Below are 23,920 nucleotides of genomic sequence, written 5' to 3'. Positions count from 1 at the left end.
TGCCTTGAAGGGGCAGGCCAGCCACAGGGCTAGGCAGGTGGGCAGGACCACCGTGCCAGGCTGACTCAGCATGGGGGTGAGTTAGGGAAGTGGGCTGCACTGGCCAAGGCCAAGCTTGGCCTATTTTTGTCTCTCGAGAGAGATGAAAGGCTTCGGGAGTTTTCCTGAAACAGCTTTTCTGAAGGAGGCTGCCGGCAGCGTGGGCTGCGAGGAAGGGCCCCTTCTTCACCTTCCCCCCAAGCAAGCTGGTCTCTGAGGAATGTGGAAACCATCAAAGACACCCCCTTGTCCCATCTCTCTTGCCACCATCCCCAGAAAAGAGAGCAGCTGCCTCCCTACCCCATCAGCAAAAAAACACCAGGATGGGCAGGGGAGCAGGGCCAAGCCCCACCCTGCACCCCTCATTTGTTCCCCAAGAACTTACCGATGTTGGGGTGCTTCAGCAGGCGGCAAATGCGGGCTTCACGCTCCAGCTTCTGATGGTCTGAAACAGGAATAGATTTCAGGTGAGTCCCAGGTGAGGCGTAACCTCCACCCACTCCATGTCTCCTCCTACAGCCTCTCAGGATAACCATCTACCAGGGCAGCCCCTGGGCCTTTCAGGCAGAGCTCTGGGTTCTCAGGGCAGTGAGAGGCAGCAGAAGACGGAGAGGCCGGGTTGCAATGATGCAGAAGTCCCTTCCCCTCTGTGGGCCTCAGGATCCAGGGCTCTCACAGGAAGGGCATCCTTGAGCCCCTCCCTGTATTAGACCCCAACGCCATGAAGCCAGGCCAGGCTCCTGCTGCCCCTCCTCCAGCGCTGCCCCTCACACTATACTCCTGCCAGACGAACCGCTGAAATTCGCTTCTCTGGGCACACCCTGCTCAGTCCTCTCACTTTGGGGCCCTCACACTGTTCTCTCAGCTTGGAACACTCCCCCTCAACCTCCCACCGGTCCTTTACTGGCCATCACTCACTCCTACCCATTCTTAATGTCGCCCTCTCCTGGCAGCCTGCCCTGATTGCCAGGCTGGTGTGCCCCTCCTCTGTGCTCTCAGGGCCCCTGGATAGCACATCTCACTCTGTCTTGTTGATATCTCTACCCTTGAGTATGGGGACTTGGTCTGTTATACCCCTGGCATCTACCCAAATGCCTGGCACATAGTAGGTGCTCAAAAAATAACTGAATGAAAAAACAAATGATTAAATGAGTGAACCTCTCTGAAGGAGTGGGTATTCTCTGTGGAAGAGCTGTATTCATTTGTAGAAGACACCTCCTGTGCAGAGGACACAGAGAGCCCCCCAAAACATGCAGGGTAGAACTTGTATGTGGTTGAGCCAGAGCTCTCACACCTGCCTTCCAGGACTTTTGTCCAAACCCCCTGGGTCTCCCCACTCACCTGGGAGAGAGGCCTGGTTCAGGATCTGCCACCGGAGGCTTCTGGGAAAGTCATACCCCATTCAGTCCTCCCAACACCCTGGCTCTGGGCATCACTGCCCCCACTTTACAGATGAGAAAACTGTAGCCTGAGAAGCCAGGGCCTCATCAGTGGCAGAATTGGGACTGGAAATGTATTTTCTAATCCCCTTCCTGGTGCTTTACACACAATTCGGTCGTTAATGCCTTAATTAAAAAAACAACACCAATAAAATGGGAGCCATTTACAAACGTAGAATATTTACCACTAGCTAGGCACGTGAAGAGAGCTTTATATGCATTTTAAGCATTCACTACAACCCTTTGAGGGAGGTGTAATTACTATTCTGCCTTTTAAGAGGAAGAAACAGAGGTTCAGAGAGGCTAAGTACCTGCCCAAAGTCACACCCGTCGTGAGCAGAGGAGCCTCGTGTGGTACCCAGGCAGCCACTCCAGGAGTGAGCTTTAAAGCCCTGTGCTGTACTGTTCTCCACGCCCTGACAAATCTCCACCACCTCTGCCTGCCCCCCATTCTCAAAAGGGAAAATCGAGCCCCACGGGAGGGTTCTCACAAAGACTCAGAGGTGGAGCTAGGATTAGAACCCTGGTCTCCCAAGGGCCTCTTCAGAGCAGGTAAGCATCAGGGAGGGTGATGAGGAGGAGTTCTAACCCTTGCCCCTGGCAGCCAGCTCCCCTTTCCCCACCCCCTCCATGAGAACAATCACTGGCTATCCTCCAAGGGCTGCAGAAGCCAAGATCAATACTGAAATGTGGCTTTTCCATCAGCAACGCAATTAAATCCAATCAAGTTTTCATAGAGTGTAAGCTCAACTCCCCAGGTAACGACCAGCTGCAGGCTAAGGAGGGGAGGTGGACCCAGGGGCATCCCCTTAACTCCCCTTCCCTCCCAGCCTCCTCCTTTACCCTTTAGGGTGGGGGAAGGGCAAGTCCAAGGCAAAGGAGGGGAATCCCCATCTACTGAGGAAGGCTGGGCCCATCCCCTGCTCCATATCCTGTCCCTTCAACCGTCCATCTCCAGCAGAACCAGAAATCAGGCAGGTCAAAGTTGGGCCTACCAGAGGGGGGCGGGGAGAGGGGCAAATTCAGAATTCTGGTGTTTCTTTCATGTGAGCTTAGCCAGAAACAGAATTATACCCAGGATTGAAAGAAGAAACCATTGGTCATGCAGCTAACTTGTGCCTGGTTACCAGACCTCAGTGCAGGAAATGCTAGGGACTAATCTTTTTTATAAATCTTGTAATCATATTGTGTATAGTACAGTTACATGGCATTGTAACTTGCTTAAAGCATTAACTTGAATGGAAACATAATGTTACACAATAATTTTTATAACTCTGTTTGAAAATGTTCTCATTTTCTAATACTATACAGGAAACCTCAAGAAATGTAGGGATTGTATTTCTCTTGACCTCTGAGGCCTCATTCTGTTATGTAGATGGGAAAACTGAGGCACAGTGATAAAGAAACAGTCACTTTATCAAACTCACTCAGCTAGATGGTCCAGCCTTATTAGAACTCAGAGCTCTGAGAATCCACTCCTGGATACACCACCCTAACCCTAATCTGTCAAAACTCCTCAGCAGCCAAGGAGCTCTTATCTATATATATAAAAGCCAAGCGACCAGAATGACCAGAATGACTGGAATGACCAGAACAACCAGAATGACCTGAACAACTGGTTGCTATGACGTGCACTGTGGCCGGCCAGCTTGCCCGATCAGGGCTGGGGCCAGCCGGCCAACCTCCTGCGGCCCTTCCCCCGCACCGGCTCAGCCCCAAACGGCCTCAATCATAGAGTGTAAGCTCAACTCCCCAGCTAACGACCAGCTGCAGGCTAAGGAGGGGAGCCAGCCGGACTCCACCCGTGCACAAATTCGTGCACCGGGCCTCTAGTTAAAATATAAAATAGATCCTGTCATTCCCAGGCTTCAAACTCCCCGACAGCTTCCTAATGTCCTTATAATACAATCCAAACTCCTCAATACAGCCAACAAGACCCTGCTTCATCCTGGCCTTGAAGTTCCAGCCACCTTGGTCTCCTTTTGAGCCTCAAGCACACCAAACCCTTCCCACCTCAGGGCCTTTGCACTTGCTGTGCCCTCTGCCTGGAATGCTCTTATCCTGGGCCTTCTCGTGGCTGCAGCCTTCTTTTTTCCTGCCCCATCACTTCCCCATTACCTTGTCTTATTTTCTTCACAACACTCATTGCTTCCTGAGATTGCCCAGCTTATCTGTGTTTAATGCTCTTTTCTGTCCCCCTTCCTGAAAACAAGTGCCATGAGAGCACAAGGTTGTCCACTAGTCACTACCGTGTTCCCAGGCCTTAGAGCCCAGCTGGCCGAAGATCCCAGCTAGCTAAGAATGGGCCAGGCTTGGACCTTAGTCCATGTTCACAAAGACTACATCATCTTGCCTCCCATTCTAGTAATTAACTCATTGTTAAATCAACCCATCCAGCTCAGTAGAGCCCCACGATGGTGAGAGGTCTGCGGGAAGCAAGTCTACAGCCCTGGAAGGGCCGCCCCCAGTGCCCACAACATGCCTTGTGAACATTCCCCCTCCCTCCCGGGGGGGCAGGCCTCCAGATGCTGGGGTTGTGGGGACCAGCCCTGCTCAGAGCTCAGCAGGCAGGGGTGGGTGGACACTCTGGGGGTAGGTTACAGGGGCCGGCAGGGTGCGGTGGGACAGAGCAGAGGTGGTGGGGGGGGCAGAGGGGCAGGTTCCTGCCGAGGTGGGCTCCAGGGGTAGATGGGTTCCAGAAGCAGGTGGGTGGCGGGATTGGAACCAGAGGCACGGGCACAAGGAGAGAAAATAGGCCTCTGAGTCTGGGACAGGAAATGTCCCTCCCTCCACGGGCCTCATCAGGGCTCCCACTCCTGGGAGGTTGGATAAATAATCCCGAGGACTGAGTGCCAGGCAGGGTGGGAGGAAGAGGAGGAGGACAGGAGAGATGCTCCCTCACGTGGGCCTGCAGCTCTGGGGCAGCTGAATGAGCGCAGGCCCTGCTTCCCACCCCGTGTCCTAAGGCTGGTCACCAGGGAGCTGAGAAGTGGCCCCTCAGTGCCAGGGTGGACAGTGAGGCCTATGGAGGTCGCTGTACCCAGGCCAGTCACCTCTGGCTGCACCAGCTGGGCCCACGTGCCCAGCCATGGTAATGAACTCTTTCTGGGTGTGCCCGGTGAGCTGGGGCTGGAAAGCACACAGAGCCCCTGGCAGGGACTTCGCCGAGCAGATACTCGCTGACAGGGTTTTGTCAACGCGGAGCCCGGCCTCACCTACTGAATCCAAGTCCGGGGGTGGAACCGCCCAGGGCAGCTGCAATTTTATAAAGGCTCCCAGGGCATTTGGCAGGGATCCGGAAAGGCAACGTTTTTACTTCTCATTTCATGTCTATATGGTTTCTTGGAATTATCTATCCTATGGGTGTTTTATTGAAAAGACTAGTTTAAAAATACATAGAACAAATATCTCCTGGGTTTCGGAACCGCTGGATAGAAGAGGCTGCCCCAGTGAAGGGGAAGCCATAGCTCCCTGGCGGTTGGACAGACACCCCAGGTGGGCACGGCCCCCCACCGGGAGCTGCCAAAGGCACTTGGGAGTGCCAGCAGGAGAAGCTTCGTGTGCATTGCCAAATATTCAGTCTCAAACCGTTGCCCACCCCAGGCACCTTGAGTAGCAAACAAAGAAACCCGCTAAAAAGGAGCCCAGCTCTCCTCCCACTGGGGAGAAAGCATTGGCAGCGGCAGGCTTCTTTGGAAAGGTTCCTCCGAGAACATCCCCACTCCCACCCTCCATGCTCACCCAGGCCTGGGCCACCTTCTTCCCAGGAGGTCAAAGGTTCAACAAACCGAAAGCGGGGGCATGGCGGTTACTGCCTGGCACAGCCCATTGCATACACTGCCCAGGAATGCTTAGTCACCTTCTAAAAAAGAGGCAATTTCTCTCCATTCTCCCCCATACGTGTGTGTGTGTGTGTGTGTGTGTGTGTGTGTTGAACCCACTCAAGACCCCCAGCATCCAGGAAGGACCTTGGTTCCTGATTCTCCCTTGTTTCGAGGCAACGTCAACCCGTCACCCCAAGTCATAACTCTGGTCCTGCCCCCACTATTTTTCAGGGATTGGGACATCTCCCTTGATTGTCAGAGACACAAAACACAGAGGGCACCAGGCTGCCACTAGTCACACAGCAACAGCCATGCCAGTTCCACCATCTGGACAGGAGGCAGCGCTCTGGCTGGCCCTCCTGCCCGTCCTGGCCCCTCCCCCTGGCTCTGGCCCCAGGCCTTTCGCAGGACGGTCTCTCCCTTCCTTCCACACGGGCTTTCATGCTGGCCACATGCCACTGGGGCTCTGAGCTTTCAAAGAATGCCACCCACCCCAACCCCAGCCTCTTCTCCCTGCAGGACACTGGTTGGCCTATAGGGGAGCTTGGTAACTAAGAGAAAGTGCTGGGCGCCCAACCACACTGAGTCGGAGAGATGAAAAGCAGCAACACAAGGTCTAACACGAGGCCTGCTGGAAGGCCTGCAGGGGACAGCGTGAACATCCTGATCCAGCCTCCATGAACCCCACACCTGCTGCCACCTGCGCCAGGCAAACACCTGGACTATGTCAGCCCTGCACACGGTGTCTCACACACCACACAAGCCCTGGGCTGCACAGCCCACACTGCACCATGCCACCCGCCAGAATTCCCTCCACCACCCAATGATCCCCCCAAAGTAGCTTAGACACTGTTCAGACCAGGGATTGAATCTTTGAAGGTAACTCTCACCAACACCCAACACCCTGACCATGGCCACCACCATTACCGCCCGAGTCACCTGCTACAGTGAAGAAGTAAGACTTCTAGACAGGCTCCCCAAGTTTTACCGTCCACGTGAATTGCCCGGATGTGCTGTTAAAATGCAGACTCTGATTGCTTAAGTCTGGAGTCAAGAATTTGCAGGTTTAACAGTCTCCTAGTGATGATGATGATGCTGGTCTAGGATCGCTTCCAAATTAGAATTACCTGTGGATCTTTCCCAGGTCACACCTCCCAAGCTAACTAAATCACGACCCCTGGGAGTGGAGCCCAGGCATCAGGAGTGTTTGAAACTGTCCAGGAGATTCCATGGTGAGGACAGGTTTGGAAGCCACTGTCCCAGGGGGCATCAGGGACCAGAGATCAGACTGATGTGGTTGACGCGGAGCACCTGGAGTTTGATGGACACTAGCTGAGCACCTTGGCTGTACAGGGCGCTGTCCTAGGTACTGAGCATGTCACAGGGAATGAGACCCCTCCTTACCCTCTTAAAACTTAAAGTCAGGAGGAAAGATGAATGTTAAACAAGGAACCAAGCCCGTAAATGGATTAAGTCCAGGTTGGGGGGAAGCCACAGGAAAGTAAACAGTAATGAGAGATATAAAATGGGGGAGAAGCCCTCAGATTTGGGGGTCAGGGAAGTCTCTCAAAGTATGTGACCTGAAGCCAACCTTGTAAGGAGCCAGGTAAGGGCATCCGGGTAGAGGAAACAGCAGGTGCAGAGGTCTGGAGGTGAGAATGGAGGCGAGAGGCAGAAAAGAAGGGAAAGGAAGTCCCACTTGGCATCCTAGCCTTCACCTGGATATCCAGGCAGAGAGCTTGGCCTATCAGAAAGGCTGTGACCTCCAGCCTAAATCCCATCAGGATGGGAAATGGAGGGAGGGGTCTGTTTTCATAACACCCACAAGAAGAGCTCTCACTCCTGCCTGCAGCATCGCCCCTGGGGACAGACTCCGGTCCTGGTTCTAAGCCAAGGGGTAGAGGGAGGGGTGAAGGGAAGGAGACCCCCAAAGGTGGGTAGGCATGGATTTCCCACCTACCTCTGGCTGAGAGTTTCTTGGTGTTGATGATCTTGGCAGCATACTCCTGGCCAGCCAGCACCTTCACACACCTGCGCACCACCGAGAAGGCTCCCCTAGGAAGACAGAGAAGTCAAAAGGGGTGAGGGAAGGCCCAGGAGATGTTGGTGTTGATGCAGCTTCACTGTGGTGGATAGGGAGCCCTCCTTTGGGGCTGCTTGAGCTCAGAGGGAATGCTGTGGCCGCCCCAGGGACATAGCAGGGACAGAGACCCAGGAGAACCATGGATGATGAGCCTTCCAGAGGCTTAATAAGTTAGGCTCACCAAATTATAACACATTAGAATCACGTAGTGTTAGAATCACAGAATCTAGGTCCCTGAAAGTGTTTAGTTTTTTGTTCTTTGAATAGGTAACACATTGACATGGTTCAAAGCTCAAAAAAATACCAAAGTGTAGATAGTGAAAAGACTCTCTCTCACCCCTGGACCCAGTCTCTGAGGTCCCCTCCCCAGAGACGGCCAGTCTTACCAGAGCATCTTTCCAAACACTCTCCCCCATGCAAATGCTACTGGATCTTGCAAGCTGTTCTGCATCCTCTATTTTTCACTAGATATTTAGGTAAGCCTCCTTCCATTACACAAAGAGCTCCTCACGATACTGTATTTAATCAAATGGCTGTAATGTACCTAGCCAATCTCTGTTGATGGGCCATTAGGTTAGCTCCAACCTGTAGCTATTACAAACACCGCTGCAACCACTAACCTTCCACGTGTGTGTTATAATTACGTTTCCCATGTGTGCAAGTGTTTGTGGATAAATTTCTAAAACCTGTGTTGTTTGGTCAAAGAGTAGGTGTTGTGTGGTAATTTTGATAGATAATGAGAGATTTTCTGTCTTAGAGATTGTACCAACTTGTGGCGAGGAGCCTGTTTTCCTTCATTCTTGCCCACGTGGTGTGCTATCAAACTTTCTTATCGTTGTTCGCGAGACTGGTAACAAATGGCAACTCCATGTAGATCTGATTTGTAATTCTCATACTAAGAGTAAGGCTGGGCATCTTTTTATATTTTTAGGAGGTTCCTTGGATTTTATCATCTAAGTATTGGTGGTTAGAAGAGAATTTGAAGTATTTATGTGAAATGTCTCAATTTTTAAATACTGGCACCTTATTCTCTTTAAGTATAAACATAGTCTCTGGCCAAACAAAACTAGTTTGAGGCTAGAGCTGACACCTCCACCACAAAGGTCATCTGGTCCAACCCCTTCCTATCACAGAGGCGGCGGCTGGGGGGCTGGAACTGGCCGTGGCTGCCAACATTACCACCCTGGACCCAGGCTGACTAATGGCAAGAAGCAAGTCTGGGGGGCAGGCTTCCCCATTTTTAAGGTTCATACAAAGGACCCAGGTGTCTTGCTAAAATGCAAATTCTGATGCGTTAAGTATGGAGTGGGACGCAGGACTTCAGCTTCCGTGTAGCTCAGTATAGACTGCACGAGGTCACACAGAGAGTTGCAGGCAGGGCCACACCAAGAACTCAGCTATTTGCGATCCCAGGTTTTGGGCTTTTCCCCCACCACTGAGCCTGCTACTTCCTGGCCTGCACGTCCAGGCTCCTGCCGTGGGCGCACTCCATCATATCCTCCAAATGTTGGTCTCCTCCTAAGCATATGAGCAGATCCCAGCCACCAAGATAAGGCTGGTGGGGACAGAGAAGGACGCTGGCAGGCACCGAGGAAGCCAGCAGGCCGGCACAGATGCCCTCTCTGCACAGACCCTGGGCATCGTGTCACTGGCTTTGTGTCTGGGCAGCATGAGGGAGCCTGCAGGGGGTGGTGGGACACTGTGGAGAAAGATGAGAAGAAAGAGCTGGGAGGAAGCTGGAGACTAGGACACATGACCTGGAAGGAAGCTGGAGAAACCAGAACTCCCGGGCAGATGGAGAGTCTTGCACAGCAACAGGCCCTCCCGGGGTGTGCAGCCCCTGCCCGTCCTGCACCCAGAGTAAAGCAGCAGGACCCGGTCACCCTCCCTGGGAAGCCTCCCGTGACGGAGCCTCTGGTTTGCTCTCCCAGACACGGAGACACCCCCCCATCTAGCTCAGGTGTGTGGCTGCTGGTCAGGTGGTCTTCCCTGGCTGACAATGACCTCCCGAGGGCCAGGGCCTGAAGTAGCTTTTCCACACCCTCGTGCCCGGGTACCCAGTGGCTGCTACCCATAGATGTCACTTTCAGGAACAGGAGGTAGATTTGAGCAACAGTGAGACGGCCTGGAATGAGCTAGGGAGAGGATTTTCAGTCAGGGGTGTCAGGAATAGGAACAGGCGTCTGAGGAACATAGGGCCCAACGTGCCTCTCAAAGGTACCCATGCTCCCCAGGCAGGGGATGGACCCATAGACCAAGTTCCTGCTCGGGTCCCCTGCCCAGCCACCATTTTCAAAGGCCCCAGGAGAGAGACTGGTACAAGTGGCCACTTCCGGGAAAGGTTCCGAGATCTCCAGGCAGAGACAGGGCCGTGAAGGAGGAGGCTCTATGCTCCCGAGTGCAGGGCCGGGTTCAGTGCTGCTCGCAAGCATCCAGGCCCTGCGTGGTCCAAGCTGGAGTTCAATTCCTATGGGAGGGAGGGAGAGAATGTCCCCACCAGAGAAATAAAGCCCAATTCTAGGTAAAGACCTTAAACCAGTGGTTCTCCAACTGGCTGCTTCAGAACCCCTTGGGGGTGTTTTAAAAATGTGTATTCTAAGGCCCTGTTCAGACCTCTGAGTGGGGCCCAGGAAATCTATTTTAGTCTAACATGTTGTCCCAGTCAGCTTGGCACTGTCTTGCCCACCTTCTGGGGAAGTCCTGCCTGATGCCCACCCCGTTCTATAAATCAGCATTGGTGGGCGCCACGTGGGGCTCTGAGCACGGAGGCCCCATGAACCTGGCTCTGTTCCAGGAGCTGAGGTCCGAGAGCACCGCCTATAAAACAGGAGAAGGGCTTGACTTCCTCCTCAGAACACAGCCCCGAGCTTTGGAGTATAAACCCCAGGTTCTGCCTAAAGGTCCAGGCCGTGGATGGGGGGGCTGTGAGGGTGCTGTACCCCCCAGGGACAGCCTGTGCCTCTTTTTTGTTTTTCTGAGGCAAAGGTGCATGGCTTTCAGCAGATGCTCAGAGTTTATCAAGACCAGTGCAGAGCTACTGATCCAGAGCACCCAGGCCTCACACACCCAGGAGGTGGTCTTCCCCGGCTAACAGTGAGCTCCCTTCAATGCACATCCACTGCTAGCCTCCTTCTGGACCCTCCGTTGGAATTCTGGTCTCCCATTTAATAGATCGGGAAACTGAGGCCTCAGGGAGCAGGCATATTCCTAGTAAAGCTGTGGAGAGAACACAGGTCACCTGCATATGCTCTTCCAACTTCTCCAACGGCAAGAGAATGTGACTCAGGAGCCAAGGCTCTGGGCTCACAAAGCCCTGTGGTCCGATCATGACTCACCCCCACCTGACTGTGATATTGAACTTGGCGCCGCACCTCTCTGTCTCCTCCTATAAAATGGGGACAATAACAGCATGTGCCTCCTGGCTATGGTGGGGAGATTAAGGGAGACAACTACAAAACTCTGGGCACAGTGCCAGGCACATAAAGCTGCAAACGGGGCGAAGAAGGACCTGAGCCCCTCTTTCTACCTGGGCAGCCTCAGACCTGTGTCCAGAGTGGGAAGGCTCCTCCCCGCCTGCCCAGGTGCTGGGATCAGGGAGAGGAGGGGCAGGGGGAAATCTGTAGGAAAAATGAGAGCGGGGGCAGCGAGCCTGCTGCCCTAACTTCCTCCTCTTTTATCTTCTGCTTCAGAAGGGCATGTTTCTGCATTCTGGTCCAGCGTGAGCGAGTGGCCACAGGCAGCTGCCTTGGCAAACGGAAGAGCCAGCCCACTCCTCCCCCGGCCCTGAGCTGAGCAGGTGGCCAGCAAGCGGGTAGGCAGGAGCTTGGAAACAGGACAGAGAGGGAGAGGGGAGGAGGCCCAGGTGGGGAGGGCAGGGTGGAGGAAGTGACCAGGGCTCCCAAGAGGAAGGGATGAGGCCTGCCTGTGAGGGCTCTGTGTGAGAGCAGGGTGTCATGAGAGGGTCCTGGGAGTGCCTGGGAAAGTGTCCTGGTTGCAAAGGGGTCAAGGAAATGTGTCTGCTCACAGGTGTGTGTCCCATCTACCTGGTGTCCATGACGCCATGAGGCTCTGGGTGGGACAAAGCACAGATGCTTTGGGTTTGAAGTGTGTATCCACGTTATCAAGAGGGTCACAGAATGTGGGCAGGGAGGGGTGAGTGTGAGACAGAGAGACACTGGGGGTCAGAATCTCAGGCCTCAGTCGTGCTGGGAGGTCTTGGGCAGGGGGTGGCATCAATGGGCCTCAGTTTCTTCATCTGCAGCATGGGCTTGGGGTCTGGAGGAGGCTAACTAGCAGAGGCCTTTCCATCTTTAATATTCTACACCAGTGCCTCCCAGCAGAACTTGTTGTGTGTGACGATGCAATGGGTCTGCGTTGTCCCACTGGCAGTCGCTAGCTTCCTATGACTGGGGCACTCGCGATGTGGCTAGCAGGACTGAAGGTCGGAATGTTTCATTCTATCTCACAGAAATAACTGTATGTGGCGAATGATCCCGTGTTGGGTAGTGAAGTTCTATGTGGATGACAGGTTCTTCAGAACCAGAGCAAGCACAGTTCAAATCGTGGTTTAGCCGCTTACTAGCAGGTGCCTTAACCTTGGGGAGCCCCTTTCTGCCCTGTGAAATTCGGTAAGAGCAGTGCCCACCCTGTGCAGCTTTCTCAGTGACTCGATGGTAATAAGGTATGCGATGGGTTAGCACAGTCCCTGGAGTACAGTAAATGCTCAGGAAACAACGCCTTTTATAGGCATCATTACCTACGAGGTGATGCAAACAGCTGGCATCATCAGAAACAAAATGGACTTTGTTTGCCAGGCTCAGGGAAGAAGCAAGCTAGGAGAGCACGTGGGGGCCATGGTGAGGAGGGACTGCTCCCCCAAACCCAGCAGCCTGCCCCGGGGTGTGTGCGGGCATGAATGTGAGCGGGAAGGAGGCCTTGCCGGGCTGTCCAACCTCTCCAACTGACAGATGGAGAGGGCGCACGGTGAGAGTGGGTCCAGCATGGCTGAGAATGTGGGAACGTGCTAATGGGCTGTGAAAAGCAAGAATCACACGGGGAAATTGCTTTCTGGCTGCCTGGCAGGCGTGTGTCCTGGGAATTGCTGGCTGCCAGCCCACAGGGGTTCATCACCCTCTCTGGCCTGAAACACCCTAAAATGCTGACATGGCAGTTAGGTGCAGCACCAGGAGCATTTCATGGGGAGTGGAAAGACCTGGGCCCTCACCCAGCTCGGTTACCAGCTCGATTATCCTTCTGGGCCTCAGTTTCCCTATTTGAAAGATGGAGATGAGGAGCCCCAACCCTACTTCCTTCTGAGCCATATGTGGGAGCCTCTGCTCTGTAGGGATGAGGAGAGATGCCTGCTACCCAAGACTGGTCACTGCCAACACCCTCTAGAGCAGTGGTTCTCAACCTTCCTAATGCCGCGACCCTTTAACACAGTTCCTCGTGTTGTGGTGACCCCCAACCATAAAATTATTTTCGTTGCTACTTCATAACTGTAATTTTGCTACTGTTATGAATCGTAATGTAAATATCTGTGTTTTCTGATGGTCTTAGGCGACCCTGCTAGTCGCGACCCACAGGTTGAGAACCGCTGCTGTAGAGCCTAAGACTTTAGGGTCTTCACTTCACTGGCTGCTTCCTCCAACACACCCAGGTCTCCCTCTTTCTGGAAAAATAAACAACCACCCTGCCCCTAATATTTAAAAACAAATAAATTTAAAACTAAGAACCTTTCACTCGACTGGGCCACTTCCTTCCTCCCTTTCTTGCTGCCAAACTTCCAAAACAAGTGTCCGACATCCGCCGCCTCCTCTTCCCACCTCCCACGCTCCGTGAACCCACCACAATCTGGCTCCCACCCCCGGGCTCCCTGGTAGAAAAGCTGTGCCAGGCCCGCCCACCCAGTGCCCGCCCTCCCTTCCCCCCAGCCTCGGCCCCACTGTTGCTGTTTGGCCTTGCCTGCCCATATCAGGCAGCATTTGGCCCCATTGACCACCCAGCTTTGAGCACCCCCTCTACTTTTGGTTTCTGGGTCACGGCATCTCCCTGGCATCCCCACCCCCGACCCCGCTTGCTGACATTGTATTCACTTCGTCCTCTTCCTCCCAACACCGCTGTTCCCCGCTCTCTCTCCATCATTCTCTTACCATTTCCCCTTCATCCCATCTACCCAGGCCATTAGCTGGGATCTCTGGGGAGGCTCTGGGCATCCATGAACACACTTGCAATTTTAATAAAATTATTCTGTGTCTGTGCATTTTTCTGAGCAGAGGATACACATTTTTCGTCAGTTTCACAAAGGATTCTGTGAGCTCTCCTTCCCCCCGCCCCCAAAAAATGGTGGAAGCCCTTGGCCATCATTCAAGATGGAAAGTTGCTTCTAGCTAGCCCTCCTCTCTCCAGAATTCTAGTCCCAGATTCCTAGCTACTCCATCTTGTCTGGATGTCGGTGACAGGCACCGACAACCAAAGTCCAGTCTTCTCCCCAAAGGCCTCCCCACTGTCAGTGAAGACACCTAAGCATTCTACCTCTCTGAGATGAGGGTGGTTTCGGAAGTGCCTGGTCAAAAGCAGACAGACCTGCTATCTGTGGGAGGATTTGCATCAAAAACCTCTTGATGGCCAGTAACTCATGGCCCAAGTCAGTGGATCTGATTACTCAGCACAGAGCAAGGCCTGGGCATGTGGAACCCAGAGCAGACAGGGTTAGAACGTCTGGGGCAGGCGTCCTCAAACTACGGCCCGCGGGCCACATGCGGCCCGCCGAGGACATTTATCTGGCCCGCCGGGTGCCGCTGCCTGTCCTGCTTAGCAGCCGACTCGTCCCGGGCCTGCAGTGCGCATAGGAATTTGTTCATAGTTTTTTTTTTAAACTATAGTCCGGCCCTCCAACGGTCTGAGGGACAGTGAACTGGCCCCCTGTTTAAAAAGTTTGAGGACCCCTGGTCTGGGGAAAGGGACAGAGCTGGGGTAGGCCATGGGAGCAGCTCCACAAGGGGCCAGTGTGGGCCACATGTGGCTGCGGCAGAAGCTTGGATGCCTTGTAATATCTTACCACAGAGGTCTACCATCTCCCCATTCCATAGATGGAGAAACTGAGGCCAAGACCTTGAACCCAGTATTCCTGCTTCATCTTCCAGTGCTCTTTCCAATACCCATACTCTCAGATCAGAAGGGCCCCTCACTTGGGGGTCCACAGGTAGGCTTTAGAGTAGGGGGACCTGTGGGAAGTAATACACAACATTCTGTGTGAGTGAAGGAGCTGCATTTTTCTGGGGAGAATGGCCGTGGCTCATAGGAGATTCTGTGAGGGCTCCTAGATGCCCAAAACAATTAAAAAACTGGTGTCAGATTTGCTCAGAAACAAAAGGATTACCCTGTTCCCACAACATCGACCTCTATGTACTTTAAGCAAATCCCTTCACCTTTGTGGGCCTCAGTTTACTCATCTGTGAAATCACCTGTTGATCATTTTTAAGCCCCCTCTCTCTTTTTCTTTATTTCTTTTTAAGCAATAGTACCCTTTCTTTATAACAAACAAACAAAACATAGCTATGCAAGTCCCTGAATGGCCATCAGAGCAGAGAAGATAGGAGTTGGGGGCTCAGGATCCCCTCTGCTTGGTTTTCTCTCTCTTCCCCCCAGCTCACCACAGCAGCTCTCCCCAGAACTCCACAAATGACAGCATTTTACAGCCAGAAAATCCTAGGCCCTATTACAGAAACCGCGCATCCCTCCTCCCAGCCCGGCTGCAGCCGCCCACTCTCAGACTCCAGAAGATGCCGCAGGGACATTGTGTGTTGGAGCTGTCCCGCACCCCCGGGCCTGCCCCACGCCAACCCAGCAGAAGTCTTGTGGGGGACACAGAAGGCCTGAGGACCGGAAGATTCTGTTGGCTGCAGGGAACATTGAACCAACAGAAGTTCCTTGTTTGGGCTGTGCCTGGGTTTTCTTGAATGGGTTACAAAAAGGGAACTGGAAGAAATATTCACAGAACTTGGAGACAGGACCAGAGCAGGCAAAGCAGGGGGGTGCTGAGGGGCTGCTTCCTCCCCAGCCTCAGATGGCCTCCTGGCTGGCTCCGTCCGCCTGAACACCCCAAAGGCTCCCAGAGGTTCAGAGAGAGGCACTCCGAGGGCCAAACACCGGAATGGAAAGAGGCGAATGATGTGCCCAAGTCTCCTGTGTCACTGGCTTGTGTGACCTCAGGCAAGTCTCTGGCCCTCTCTGGGCCTCAGTTTTCCATCCGTAAGTCAGGGCGCACGCCTCACTCCACTACTCTGAGTGGGACCGAGGATATTCTGGCCCCTCAGCCATCTCCCACTTCACACATGCAGCAAAGCATCTCACCAGGCGAGGGCAGGGATGTGGGCAGGAGGGGACCAGAGGCGCAGGGGTGGGGCAGGGCTGTGAGTGTGCACTGTCTCCTGAGGGCATGTCCATCTAGGGGGCAGAGGAGCAGTTCTGACCGTTAGAAGGTTCTTCGTTTCATTGAGCTGAAATCCACCTCCCTGTTACTCTACACATTTGGTCCTGCTCTGCCTTCCAGGGCCACACAGAGCAGTCTGCTCTCTGCCCTAGGGCCCCAGGACATCCCTGCAGAGATGAGGGGAGAGGACACCCTCCACCTCAGAGGTCCCGTCTTCCTGCTAAAGTCCCTCAGCTCCTTAGCCCTCTCTCACTTGATGTGGCTTTCAGACCTCCAACACCCTGCCTGGCCCTCTCTTCTAGACAATCAACAGGTTTTTATATTCCTTCTTAGGCTCCAGGAATCCAAAAGTTGGGGGCAGGCTGAGCAGGTCTAAGACGAGTGAGACCCTCCATTTCCCCAGGACTGACATGTTCCATCAAAATACACACCTCAGAACCTTTGCCTGTGCTGTTCCCACTCTGAGGAACACTCTTCCACCTCGGCCCTCTGATTAACTCTTATTCAGCCTCCAGCTTCCCAATGTCACCTCCTCAAGCGAGCCTTCCCTGATACCTTCCTTACCCCAACTCATTGGGGTCTCTGTAGCTCATAGCTCTGTGTTTGTGCTCATAGTCCTTGTCCGGTTGCATTTAAATAATTTCTGGGGTGATTTAATTAATGTCAGCTTCCCATCAAATTGCAAGTCTTGCATGTGGCGCCTGCTGGGAACAGAGTATGGGCTCAGCAAACACTTGTTGAATAGATGCCAGAGTCATAGACGCTCCTCCTTTTACATGATCCCCAAGACACCAAGGCCTTCAACCTTCTCCAGCACAGAAAATCCCACTGGCCTTACAGCCCCACCTGATGTCTTGGTGGGCAGCCAGGCCCCACCAGCACCCAGAGAGCCTGGTTTCGACATGCTCGGGGGCTGCCCCAGGCTGGCCTGGGATAGGAGGCTTCCTACCGTGCCACAGAGAAGCTCCGAGGAGAACGTGACATGGGCAACATGCACACAGGAGAAGGTGAACTGTGGCCAAGAGACCCACACAAAGACAGGGCAGGGGAGAGAAAGAAGAAGAGATAGCAGAGACAGAGACCAGAGAGACACAGAGAAAGGGAGAGAGGGAAGGGGAGAGAGAGATAAGAGAGAGAGAGCCCAGAAGCCCGGCCAAGTATCATCTTGCTCTATCTGCACTGGGAGGTAAATTCATACTTAAAGCCCAGTTGGAGCCAGTGTGTGTGTGCCCTCATGCATATGTATGCGTGTGTGTGTGTGTGTGTGTGTGTGTGTGCATGTGTGTACTTGTGTGTGTGTGAGCGCGCACTAGCAAAAGGATGCTGGTGTTGCATCCCAGGGCTCTGCCCTCACCCCGCTGAGAGAGCCAGTGCCCCAGCCTGCAGGGGTGCTGGCAGCAGTGTCACTGTGTGTGCCTGTGCAGGGAGGCGGGCAGGCGGGCGGCTCGGCAGAGTGTCAGTGTGTCTCAGCCTGTGTGGGGGTGGTTGTGTGGGGGCGGAGGGCTGCCGCATGCACCAGAACATGTGCGTGCCTGCCGCTCTGATGGCTTGCAGGGGGGGAGGAAAGGCTGTACCCTCCCCTGTCCCTGCCACCCCCTCCTGAGGACCTGCGCCCTAACTTTCCATTCTTGGCCTCTGGCCCCTGCACATCATCAGGCCCCCTCCCTGGCTTTGCCACGGCCTCGCCCTGTGGCCTTGGGCAAACCATTTCTCTGTGGGTATTGACTTCACCATCTGTGCTATGGTCCTTTCAGCCCTGAGGTTCTGGGAGTCTGAAATTTCCCGTGTGTGCCTCCCACAGAGGGAGCCTAAAGAGGACAGCAACTCTAATGAGGGCGTTTTAGCATCTGCAAAGTTATTTCGATCCCATTATACAGATGGCAAAGTTGAGGGACACCGAGGACAAGGGATCCATCCAGGGTGGCCCAGTAAATGAGAGGCAGAATCCTGATTGGAAAACAAGCCACAGCTCTGAGTCCCCTCACCCACCAGGCCACCACCCCTCTTCCTAGTAGTGTTCCCCAGACACAGCACCAGGAGGGGACCCTCTCATCAACCTTCCCCCATATGCAGGTGCTGGAGACCTACATGCAAGTCTAAGCCCTGTCCCCAGTCCCCCGAGCCAGTCATCCACCTGCTTAAGCGTCAGTCTGCTCATCTGTGAGATGGATAAGTAAGGCCCCTGCCTCTCGCCCAGATGAGCTCATCGGTGGAGAACAGCCTTGCTGGCCCCAAAGTGCTGTGAATGTAATAGGTTATTAGGAGCAAAATAAAAGCACACGCCCATCTTTGGGTGGCGCATCCATGCCCAGATGCCCTCTCTCTCCGGTGTTACATCATCGATCCTCCTAACATCTCGGGAAGGACCAGAGAGCTAAACACATTGTGCAGACATTAGAGTGTGGGTCCCCAGAGGGGAACCCAGGACCCTGGACACCCAAGTGCAGGGAGCTGCCTCTGGGCCCCAGTGTGGATCCCTGATCAGCCCAGCGCACATCCGGTTCACAATACAAAGCAGAGGGGGCAGTGGTTCCAGAGCCAGCTCTCTGCCCTCCCTCTGCCAACCTTGCTGGCCCTCGGAAGCCCTCCCCCACCCCAACACGCCCTTGAGACAATTTCAGATCTCTGTGTCTAGAGAGAAAAGAGTGGGTTGCACCCGCTCTCCAGTCTCCCTCCCTCTCCTTCTCTCAAGTAATGTCTCCTTCAGAGGCTCTTTCTGTACTGCCTGGTGATTACACAGGCTGCAGGGCAATTCTCAGCCTCCCTAACCTCCCCTGGCAGTGGGATTCAAAGCCCAGGGAATGTCAGAGGCTGGAGGAGGCATCCCCCTTCTCCACCTCCTGGAAACTAACCCCTTGCCCTGATCCCAGTCTTTGGAGAACGGAGAATGCCTAGCTGGTCTGCCCAGGCCCACCCTGACCCTGAGGTGGCATTGCTGCAGCCTGCCTCCCAACAAGCTTCTGTGCACCTAAGGTCCGGCTTTCATTTCCCTCATTCCCTGGGAGGAAGGAGGATTGGGGTGAAGGGAGGGGAGAGTGAGTGAGGCTCTGGGTCCAAGAGACAGCCCCATCTCAACCCACCCTCTCAGCGACCTGGAATCAATTCCTGGTTTATCTGACTCACATGCTGCAGTGGGACCTGCCTCCAGTGACATCGAGAGGCCCTTAGAAGCCCCTGCCCAGGGCACTGACTCCAGCCCACACCCCCAGCTGGCTGCCCACCAGGAGGGACAGGGGCAGCTTCTGTTCCATCCACAGCCAGCCCTACCCCTGGGATCCTGGAAGGAAGGCCTGCAGTCACGAGCCAGACCGCATCGGGCAGGACACCAGGAAGCCCTCAAGAAGCACGTGCCCTCCTCTCCAGCTGGGCAGCCCAGGACCCTGTCGAAGGAGGTCTAAAGGCTCCCATGTCCCTTTGTAGGGCCCACCCAGCTGTCTCTGCCAGTCACCCTGCCAGGTACCTGACATGGGCTCCTGGAACAGGGGCTCAGCTTTGGGTCGTGACTGCAGGGTCCCGGCTGGCAGGGACCTTGAGTCACCAAACTGAAGGATGGGCCCTGCACACATCTTTGGTGCTCCAGTCCCCAGAAGCAATGCTGTCTGGAAGGCCCACTGTATGCCCGGCTTGTCACTACGTCTTCACACATACCATCTCATCTCATCCTCACAGCCCTTTTTTATCTCCAGATTATAGGTGGGGGCAGGGGGATAAGAAGTGCTACAGCCTGCCCAACGTCACTGAGCTGTGGGTGGTGAGGTCCAGAGCCTATACCCTGTGCTGGGCACTTCCCCTCCTGGCCTCTTGGGCTGAAGCTGTCATGCAGAGCAGAAGACGCCCCTCCCCGTGGTACCCTGACCTTTTTAAGCCAGGCATCAGAGGTGTGGGTCCTCATCCCCTTTTTTCTAATGCGAGCATCTTTAACCTGAGGCCCAGCCACAGCCTTCCTGATGTCCTGCAAGCTCCTGACATTGCATGCAACATATCTTAGTTTTGTGCATTTTCCTGAGGAATGTAGACTTAGCCTTTCGTCAGATTCCTGGAGGAATATGTGACCTAGAAAAGGTTAGGAGCACCGATGATTCTGGAAGGAAGAGGTCTGAAATTGATTAGACAAGACCTGGCCACGCCTGCCACCCTCAGCGCTCCTGCCATGGACACACCAGGGCTCCCTGTTCCCTGAAGTGCTGCCATGACCCAGGTCCCTCCAAGCACCCTGGCAGGCAGCGGGGCTGAGAAGGCTCTCTGCCAAGTCGCCCCCACAGCACCCAGTCTTCATGGTCTCATCTCCTCGGGGGGCAAAACATCACTTTTATTGTCATTTTGAGCACCTGAGTCACATCTTAACTCCATTTCACTGCACTCTGTGACGCAGTCCTCCCAGCGCCCCCTGAAAGGCAGCTCCCAGCTAACCAGGGAATCCCGGCTTCCAGTGGGCACTGGAAACCAGCTGAGAAGGGGGTCCCCACGCAAGTTTGGCAGACAGCCTCAGTCCTCCAGGGCAGCCCTAAGCATTTTGTTCCTGCTGCCTCCCCCAGCACAAAAACACACTCAGAAAGACAGGTAGTCTGCAGACAAGCGTGAGCACACGTCTGCACAGGGGTGTCTGTACGAAGAAACTGGCGTGTGCCTGTAGGTGTCAGGCTTGTCCAGGGTGCAAATGTGTGTGTGCAGGCAGCCTACTTGTACACAGCCACAGGCCCACCTCCTACACATATGCAGACACCAGCAAGAGCTCAAAACACCCACACTCCCACCCTAGCCTGTGGGCTCAGGTCGCACACGCACACACATAAACCTTCCTGTGTGCATGTTCCCAGGTCCTCACATGGAAATGCATGTCCAGACCTCATAGGGACACCACTGTGCCTACGTCTCAGATGTGCATCCTTACACACACATATGTTTGCACATGCCCAGACCTCACACACATTTGCCTGCTGATGTGCACACAGATGACTTGCCATACATGTGACGCACGCTCACACTTTCACTCCTATGCAAACCAGCCAACAGCACTCCTGTGCCACTTGCACACATCTACACTTGCAGGGCACACTTGCATTTTCAGGCTTCACACACCAGCCCCTCCTCCTGGTGCACACACTTGAAACACTCACACACCCTTTCAGTGCACAGAGTGTACGCCAGAGGCAGTCCTTATATGACACACATCCAAATGAACACTTGTGTGTGCACTTCTAGACCTCACAGTAGCCCAGCCCTGCTTACAGAGCCCCTCTCCCTGCACTCCTGCCGCTACCCCAGGGCATTGGAGTTGTTTTGCCCAAAGGGCAATCTGCCTCCAAACTGTACCCTTACCCTGGATCCATTCCTGCATCTTCCACAAATTCTACTGGGGGCATCCAGGAATGCTTCCCTAACACTCCATAACCTTAGGGCTACCCCAAGGGGCTCCTCTGTCCCCCATCTTTCTACCCTTCTCTCCACACCAGTCATCAGAGGCAGAAAATGAGCTCTGGGACTGAACAACTTTGCCAAGGACCAGCACGGGGCACCTCACACCACTAGCCCCTGCAATTGCAGTGCCCCCTGCCAACTTGCCTGACTGCCCTTCCCCTCCTCCCAACACCCAGAGAGCCTCACCCTTCGCTCAGTTATTAACCCCTGCTGTGCCGATGCCCTTGCTCCTAACGGAGCTGGGAGGGGAGAGTGCTTCCAGGGAGAAATTGGCTGTTCTGCAGTCGTGGAAGCTGTCTAAAGTGAGGAAGGACTACCCGGCAGGTGCTGAACTCTGTCACCAGAGGTACCCAAATCTGCCACCTCAAGAGAAACTCACAGGGAATTCCAGCCTTGGACTCAGCTCACAGGAAAATCCCTTTTTAACCCCGAGTTTCTAAGAATCCGTGTGCGCCCAGGTCATGAGATGTGTGTGTGCGCATACATGTGTGTGCACTCACTGGCCTGCATCATCAACTCTTCACCTCTATACACACACTCGCTCAGCTGGTTTTGGCACATCTGTGTACCCACAAACATGCCCGTGTCAGTTCTGGACACTCTGCACATGCAAGTGCCCCCAAACACATACAGCCTTCCTCCCTCTGTGAGCACAGGAAACACCGCAGGTGCACACCCCCGCCATGGCACAGCGCCCCTGGGCCCTCCAGGACTCTCTAAGGTGTAACTCACTTTCCCAATTCCTCGAAGAGCTGGTACTCTTCCGTGAAGCGGGTGCAGGTGATGGTGGCCATCCTGGTGCCGTGCGGGCAGGCGAGGCTCAGGGCTGGAGGACCAGGGCTGGGGCACTGCTGTTCTGCTCCCGGAACCAGGAGCCACTCGCCTGCCCGTGCTGCCGAGTGAGAACCTAGAACCGGCTTAACTGAGGAGCCCCCAGCTTCTGAGCAGGGCACTGTGGCTGCTCACAGCCTCGCGAGCCTTCGTCAGCATCCAGGTCCCCATGGCAACCAACTCGGAAACGCCCTGTTCCCGTTGCCCCGGTAACTGCCTCCCCAACACCTGCCTGCCTTCCACTGCGAAACCTGCTCCAGGACGCCCTAGCCTGACCTGCACACAATACTGCAGGCATGTGTGGGCTGGGGGCAGGTGGACAAAGCACCCCGTAGGAGGGGGGGGGTGGCGGGGGGGTGGGGAAGGACTGCAGGAGGGGGAGGAGAAGAAACTTCATCCACAAGTGATCTGCTCTCTTCCCACCTCCCCCACTTCCAACTGTGGGGCCCTCAGATGGGATTAAATGGGGCAAAAAGGCAGTTGCCATGGTAATGGTGGGTGCCACATTCCAGGACGGTCCCCAGGAAAGACAGGATGCAGTTACCCTGGCAACTTCAGCTCCTCTGGAGAGACAGGTATTGCCCCGTTGTCCTGGCAACAGTGGGGTTCTAAGGTTTATAGGGAAATGATGGCTAATTCATTGGGATCTCTCTCTCTCTCTCCTATCTCTCTCTCTCTCTCTCTCTCTCTCTCTCTCTCTCTCTCTCTCTGTAGTCTCTATAACTGTCTCTCTGCTCCCCTCTGTATTTTTTTCTTCTGCCCTTTTTTCTTATTTTTTCTTATCTCTGCTCTTTGCCACTTTGCCCATCACACTGGTGCTCTAGCTTGGGGAAGAAGTCCCCCTTTCACAGCTGTAACAGTTGGTCCCTCCTGAGGCTCTTCCATAACCTCTCCCCTGACCCATGCCCCAGAGGACCATGGAGAGCTGGTCTCCTGGGGATCGTGTCCCAGTTTCTGCTGGCGCTTAAAGTCAAGGTGAAAGAGGTGGAGAAGGCAGTGGGGAGGGGAGCACGGCCTGGCATGGAGAGAAGCGGCCACAGACCTGCCCTGAAACCCTCATTCCCAAATCCTGTGGGTACTTTCCCTGCCAACTGCAACTCTTCAGGGCAGGAGCCGTATCTGTGGCCTGAAAATCTCACCCCAAGGCCTGGGGGGTTAAGAAGGAAGAAGACTAGGGTCTAAGGATCTGAGTTCACTTTGAGCTCTGACATTTGTTGGCTGTGTGACCCTTGGAAAGTCAATGCTCCCCTCTGAGCCTTCAGCCCCTTTTCTGCAAAACAGAACGAAGCTGCTCCTCAGAGGAAGGCTGTGAAGATGGAGTAGGCTCATGGCTGCGGAGGCCTCTTGTTAGTTTCTAGGAGAGAAAAGGGAAGGTCTAAAGCAGGACCATGACCACCTGCATCACTCCAGCTTGAACTTAGAATCTCAGACCCTTCGCACCCTCTCCCTCCATTCAAGCCCATTTTACAGCCCACCAGGCTGAGGTCTCATGCCAGCATTTGCCCATAATGGACACAGGTTGGATAATGGGATCCAAACCCTCTGGGTTTCTAACCCACCCACTGAGAACCTCTAAATTGCCTTACTGGTCACCTCATTTGCTGGACACGGTGTCTGTTTGTTGGTAATCCCCAACCCCAGCAGGTCCTCAACTCACATCCCTAGGACCAGGGGTCCCTGGAGACATCAGGTACCCCATCTCCCAAATTCTACCCCTATTCCTGGAAGTCCAGGGTGGGAATGATGCAGCCACTTCTTCCCAGGAGAGAAACAGGAGGGAGGCAGAGGGGAAGGAGAAGCAAGCAAGGGAGGAGGGGTGATGGCTTAGCCACTAATTGTACCATTACCACCT

The 23,920-nt window shown here is 54.4% G+C and overlaps 1 protein-coding gene across 3 annotated transcripts in view; it reads right to left on the bottom strand.

The window, feature by feature from the left end:
- CAMK2A (calcium/calmodulin dependent protein kinase II alpha) overlaps window positions 1–22,726 on the bottom strand; it is a gene marked incomplete at its 3' end in the record, with an annotated part of 61,789 nt that extends 39,063 nt beyond the window's left edge. The window contains exons 1-3 of one of the 3 annotated variants that reach the window (XM_080675700.1): window positions 21,970–22,726; window positions 7,263–7,357; window positions 425–484 (exon numbers count right to left, since the gene is read on the bottom strand). In XM_080675700.1, coding sequence (XP_080531826.1) covers window positions 425–484; window positions 7,263–7,357; window positions 21,970–22,031 — 217 coding nt within the window. In that variant the 5' untranslated portion in view covers window positions 22,032–22,726. The remainder of the gene's footprint in view (window positions 1–424; window positions 485–7,262; window positions 7,358–21,969) is intronic. The other 2 variants (XM_080675699.1, XM_080675701.1) reach the window with 2 other exon arrangements.
- Between the last annotated feature and the right edge of the window lie 1,194 nt (window positions 22,727–23,920).

This window comes from Plecotus auritus (assembly GCF_963455305.1).
Source record: "Plecotus auritus genome assembly, chromosome: 6".
Classification (NCBI taxonomy): Eukaryota; Metazoa; Chordata; class Mammalia; order Chiroptera; family Vespertilionidae; genus Plecotus; species Plecotus auritus.
This window is presented reverse-complemented; position numbering and strand designations above follow the sequence as displayed.